Source organism: Camelina sativa, chromosome 3 (genome assembly GCF_030686135.1).
Source record: "Camelina sativa cultivar CO46 ecotype springtype chromosome 3, ASM3068613v1".
NCBI classification, from domain to species: Eukaryota; Viridiplantae; Streptophyta; class Magnoliopsida; order Brassicales; family Brassicaceae; genus Camelina; species Camelina sativa.
The window spans coordinates 11,137,842-11,143,841 of record NC_141882.1 but is presented as its reverse complement, the minus strand read 5'-3'; the positions used below and the strand labels follow the sequence as shown (position 1 = coordinate 11,143,841).

At 33.0% G+C, this 6,000-nt stretch overlaps 1 protein-coding gene across 6 annotated transcripts; it reads left to right on the top strand.

The window, feature by feature from the left end:
- Positions 1-1,135: 1,135 nt before the first annotated feature.
- LOC104776730 (putative UDP-3-O-acyl-N-acetylglucosamine deacetylase 1, mitochondrial) lies at positions 1,136-3,070 on the top strand. Of its 6 annotated transcripts, none has more exons than XR_015591520.1 (7): positions 1,136-1,341; positions 1,446-1,754; positions 1,911-2,117; positions 2,229-2,330; positions 2,432-2,492; positions 2,564-2,708; positions 2,793-3,002. XR_015591520.1 is itself a non-coding variant. In XM_010500839.3 (7 exons), the coding sequence occupies exons 1-7, from the start codon at positions 1,225-1,227 to the stop codon at positions 2,841-2,843; spliced, it is 996 nt and encodes a 331-aa protein (XP_010499141.1). In that variant the 5' UTR covers positions 1,140-1,224; the 3' UTR covers positions 2,844-3,070. The 6 variants fall into 6 exon arrangements, 5 of the variants coding, with proteins under 5 accessions (XP_010499141.1, XP_087359009.1, XP_087359014.1 ...); XM_010500839.3 differs by having other exon boundaries at positions 1,140-1,341; positions 2,432-2,496; positions 2,793-3,070; XM_087502883.1 differs by having other exon boundaries at positions 1,155-1,341; positions 1,933-2,117; positions 2,432-2,496; positions 2,793-3,070.
- The last annotated feature ends 2,930 nt before the right edge of the window (positions 3,071-6,000 follow it).

Below are 6,000 nucleotides of genomic sequence, written 5' to 3'. Positions count from 1 at the left end.
TGTAGATCCGAATATAGAAACGAAGGAGAGAGCTGGGTTAAATTCTCGAGAAAGAAATTCTCAGGTTTCTGATAAAATGAAAGAAACAAGAGTCGAGACTTGAACAAACGCGAGTGGGGAAAGAGAAAGAAGAAGAAGGAAGGAAACGACGTCATTTTGACCAAAAAAAGTTTTGTTTTTTTTTTCAAAACGACAACCTTTCATATCACCGTCAGAAGTTTTATTTCCAATTCAGAAGCCGTTAACGATTTCTTAACACCGTTATAACTTAGGTATGTATTAGCACAGTTTGAAGAGTTGGAGTTGTGAATTTTAATTTTATTTAACTTAATGTATGGATTCACGCAGGTTTAAACATCTTGTAGGAATTGAACATACCCCCTTAGCTGAGGTATGAAATTACCGATTTTCCACGTAACTTATAGGTTCCATTCTAATACCACTGTGATTAATTTATTTTGTCATGCATATGTAAGAATTCCCATTTTTATAAAAATATACTAGGATTTATTAATCTGGACAATTTGTTTTTGTATTTAGTGATATTTTTTATTATCAAGTTTTTTTTTGTTCATTTATTGTAAGATATATGTTTTTTTTTTAAATTACAGGTTTTGGTTGTTTGTTTCTTGTATTTGCAAATGAATTGTTATTATGTGTAAATTTGATTATTTTGAAATCAGTAGTTGTAAATATATAATCTACATAATACATTTTATATGAATATCGTTTTATATGGATTTCATAAATTGTATTACACAACTGTTTTCTTTTGTAGTCTTTATCTACAAATATAATCTGTCCTAACCGTATGTTAATTGTGTCATCAGAAAAACGAGTCACGTAAACAAAAGAAAGAGATGATTAGATCAGACAACAAGTCAATTTCTCAGTTTCGTTTCTATTAGTCAACTGATATCTAAAAATTGCTCCTGCCACATGTTCTTTTTATTCAATTGAGCATTGCACCTTCGACATGGGATGGGACTACCTTATTTGTTTCCTGTTCCCGGTTTAGAAGCTTACTCATACTTATTAATCCCGGTTTAGAAGCTTACTCATACTTATTAATCCGGTTTAGAACTCATACTTTACTTAAATAGTGATATCAATAATCCGGTTAAGTGAAGCTTACTCTTGATCCCGGTTTTAGCAGCTTACTGTACTTAACTTAAATGTTAAATCAATAATCCCTGGTTGGGTAACTGATCCGACGCCGAATCAATGAGACTCTCCGTCGCCGTCCGAGCCACTAAGCCGTCGTTTCTCAACACTTGGATCCGATTCTCCTCCTCCACCGCGTCGTCGTCGTCGTCGTCGCCGGCAGTCTCTTTGAATCCGGTACACCTCTCTCGCTAACGCTTTCATGTATAGACGACTTTTTTATATATCTATTGGAATCATTAAGAGTGTTTTTTTTTTTTACTTGTGGTTCGTTACTGTAGAGTGGACGATTACAGCAAACTCTCGCGGGATCTGTGGAGGTGAAAGGTAAAGCTCTGCATTCCGGTAAGATTTCGACGGTTAAGCTAATCCCGGAGATCGCCGGAGCTGGTAGATACTTCGAGTTTCGATCCAGAGTCATCCCTGCGTCGATTGAATTTGCTCAGGAGTCGCCTCTTTGCACTACGCTGTTGAAAGATGAGCTCAAAATCCGAACAGTTGAGCATTTGTTATCAGCTCTTGAGGCCAAGGGAGTTGATAATTGCAAGATTCAAATCGAAAGCCAAAGTTCAGATGATCAAGAAGTCGAGGTTTGTTACATGAATACACACATACATTTTGAGTAATCATAGGTTGACTTAATGTCTCCTGTTACTGCTTTGATTGGATTTGTATGCTATAGATTGGTTTAGAGACTTGGTCCATAAGATAGAGATGAGTGTAGGGAACACTAACCAAGTGAACAGGTCCCTATTTTTGATGGATCAGCTAAAGAGTGGGTCAATGCGATAGAAGGAGTTGGCATAAACGTGGCTCAAAACCATGTTGGGGAAAGTGTGGATAAGATGGTAGCACATGTGAACAAGCCTGTGTACGTTTTCAAGAACGATTCTTTTGTTACTGCATTTCCAGCTCTTGAGACTCGGATCACTTGTGTTATCGACTTCCCACAGGTTCGGTCTAATGGCATTTTTGAGGAATACAGAAGAACAGAATCTTCTATTTCTGCTTGTGCTTAGACTGTTATTGACTCGGTATGTTGTGTATGATGATGAACTTTATAGGTGCCTGCTATAGGCTGCCAATGGTTTTCTTGGAGACCTATCCATGAGTCTTCCTTTGCAAAGGATATCGCACCATCAAGAACCTTCTGTGTTTATGAAGAGGTAGGTTAGTTCCATTGTTGTTGCTTAGGAGCTTTAGAATCAGTAAACTGATGTTCCTTCTTCAACCATCTGTGTCTGGGTGTTCTTTTTTTTTTTTGCAGGTGGAGCGCATGCGTGAAGCAGGGCTCATTAAAGGAGGTTCTCTGGATAACGCCATCGTTTGTAGGTAAATAAGCTTGCATTTTGAATGGCCAAAGAGACAAAATTTTTAACTGAAGCCATCACTAATGCAGTGCCAAGCATGGATGGATGAACCCTCCTCTGCGGTTTGATAATGAAGCATGTCGACATAAGATCCTTGACTTAATTGGTGACCTCTCCCTTTTAGGACGAGACGGAAATGGAGGACTCCCCGTGGCTCACATAGTCGCATATAAGGCAAATAGTTTTTGTAAATTTTCTAGTTTTCTTGACATTCTAAAGAGATCAGTTTTCTAATAGAATATTCTCTTTCAAATGCAGGCGGGCCATACACTGCACACTGACTTAGCACGTCATCTCACCATTGACTGAAGAGTATGTGCTCGTTGTGAACCATAGTCTGCATAAGTTTTGATCCTTTCTGTTTAATTGTTTGTTAATCCTTTCGCAACCTTAGTTTGTTGGTTTGGGCTCTATTAAGCCTACTAGAATATGATCGTTGAATTTTGTTTTTTTTTTTTTTTTTTTTTTTTTTTTTTGTAATTTTTATTCAACCCACTTTATATATGGGTTTTCAAAGTTAGTCATTAACTGGATTATGACACGTGTCAAGTATACTGATGAGATGTTGATATTTGTCAAAAATTATTATTTTTTAAAAACAGCTAATTAAGATAAGAACATTAAAATATTATTTTCAAACAATTAATTAAGATAATAACATTAAATCTACATAAAATTTACATCATTGTATCTAAAAAAAATTCCTAAATCAAAAAGTAAAATTGAGAAAACTAATATATTTTCTATTGTATGCTAATTATACTACATATGTTTTCTCAATTAGATTTTGACATGTATAAACCAAAAAATAATTTATTAAGCATGTATATTATTATTAATAAAAAAATAGTGAATAACAAAATTAAAAAGAATAACATAAGTTATGTCAAAAGAATTATTATTTTTGAAACGTAATAGGAACACCTAATTAAGAAAATAACATTATATCTACATTAAATTTACATGTTTACATCAAAAGCTTTAATCTTTGATTTTTTTTTTCTGATATAATTTTGCTGATCTATTGTGGATCTTTTATTCGTGTGGGTTCTTTAATGGAAGCTATCAGATGCAATGAAATGAAATCAAAGTATATAAAGCCCGTTAAATTAATAGAGGATAGAGACACTGATGGAGGTTCCAAAAGTGATTGTATAGTTAGTAGCTTTATAAGTTTCAAAGATTAGTCGGTGGTTGATGTATTTGGTCAAAATCTAGAGTTTTATTTTCTAAATAATGTCAATGATTCTCGTAATGAAACAAGAGCTGCTTGATCGAGTAATTGAGAAGCAATTTTGAAATTTAGGAAGTTGGAAAGGTAAATCGTTTTAAAATTGGTTTTAAACCTGATTTATGTGGCTTTCTATCGAATTTGGTTCGTAAACCGTTTAAATCAAGGTATATAGAGAAATATATGAGAACTTTTGATTCAAGTAGAAATAAGTTGAGAACTTACTATTTGAGAATATTTGAGATGATGTCATAGTTATAAGTAATTTTGGTAAAATGCGATAAATAAGGCATCGATCTTTAACGTGATTATGACATATGTCATGTTTTAGATTGTTTATAAAGTCTTTATTTTGTATATCTGAATTATCTATGAATTTATATATACCATCATGATTATAATATTCAAAATTTTATTTCTATTATGTTATATATATTTTTTTTAATTTCTCAACTTTGATTGAGTTGGTCATAAAATCATTGTAATTGAGTAGATAATTTCACCAGTTGTTTATGGGCAGGATTTTGCAGCTGATGAAGATGTAGAGTTAACGGATATTGAAGATTTCTTTATCTTTTTTGATTTCACAACAGAGACATTTGGTCCGCGTATGTCTCTCCCGTTTCACTATAATATCAACGAGACTAGAAAATTCTACAATATGAGCTCTACAATATGAGCTCATATCATATCCGCATAGAAAATTATCAGCTGCTTGATTTCCACGACCCTCTGGGAAGAAAATCAAGAGGAAAAATAAATATATATTTACTTGAAAAATGTAAACACACAAAAAAAAACAAAAAAAAAATTCTTACGGATATTCATGTTATATATTCGGATGTCTTCATCCCATAACGCATTATGGATCCTAGAGGTGATGCGATCAGGTTCTAAGAAGCCTACAACTCCCAAGATGTAAAGGTCACCGAGCATTCCTCTTTGATGCAAAAAACGCATGAGTATTGGTTTAACGTGTTGACAGCTAAGACGTCTGGGAACTTGAACACCTTTGATATCCCAGAAAGTTAAATTATCATCAGGATCATCCTGAAAAAAAAACATTTAGAAAATATTTGGATTAAGAATCTGGATTACGAAAATCAAAAAAGATTCTATCAAGAAAGATCTCTATGCCTAATCTATCAACAAAGATCGCTATATCTAATCTGAATCTATAAGATTACGAAAATCACCAAAGATCTATAAAGATATAAGCTCTAGGAGAAAATTCAAAATACTAAACGATCCATTATTATAAAAGCATATATATATATATATATATGTAAATTTATATGATTATTAATTTATGATATTATTGGGATCATATTTCACATGAAATTTTTTTAAAAAATTATTAACGTATTACCTTCTTGAATTTTGTATTTTTTACATTAGAGGTTTTACTATAGACCTCTTTGATATTGTCTTATTGTTGCTTGTGATGCTTCTTTGATGATAATTCAAAGTTTTTTTTAGTTTATTGTGTTTTTCAATCTCAAATTGCACTACATTCACGCGCAATACAATGAAAATAGTCCAGATTAATGAATCCTAGTATATTTTTATATACACATGGAAATTCTTACATATGCATATGGAGAGAAAATAAATTAATCACAGTGGTATTGGAACCATAAATTACGTTACAACCTTTTGAAAAAAAAACTTATGAAAGTAAACCACGAGGTGGTGAGCTAGTAGTTTTATTTTGGAAGGAAGAGTCGCCCTGTTGGTCCAGGTCAGTGATCGATTATCCCTTTGGCCATATCAGTACGGGCCCATTGCTTACGATCCATTTGCAAACCTGGGGGACCCTACCTGTGGGATACCCTCTCCACATAGATTAGTCTTGGATCTTTCCATAGGTTTGGGCATTTACTCTGAGTTAACAAAAAAAAAAGTTATGAAAGTATATACCAAAAGTAAATAAAAAATATGCAATTGTGAAATAATGATGGGATGGATAGGCATATATTAAGGAAGGTTTTGGGGGCTTTGGTTTGGGCTTTATTAAGCCTGTTGGGTATGTTTATTTTTGATTGATTAAATGTTACCAAAAAACGAAAATACCTTTAAAATTTTAAAAATTACTAAAATAAAAACAAAAAATCAAATTCATAGGAATCGTTCCTCAGCGGGCACTGATGAACTAGAGAACATAACATGTATTGTTCTGTCTAAAGTCGGAGACTCTTGTCTTGTATAAGAGGATCAATCTAAATCAAGCAGACA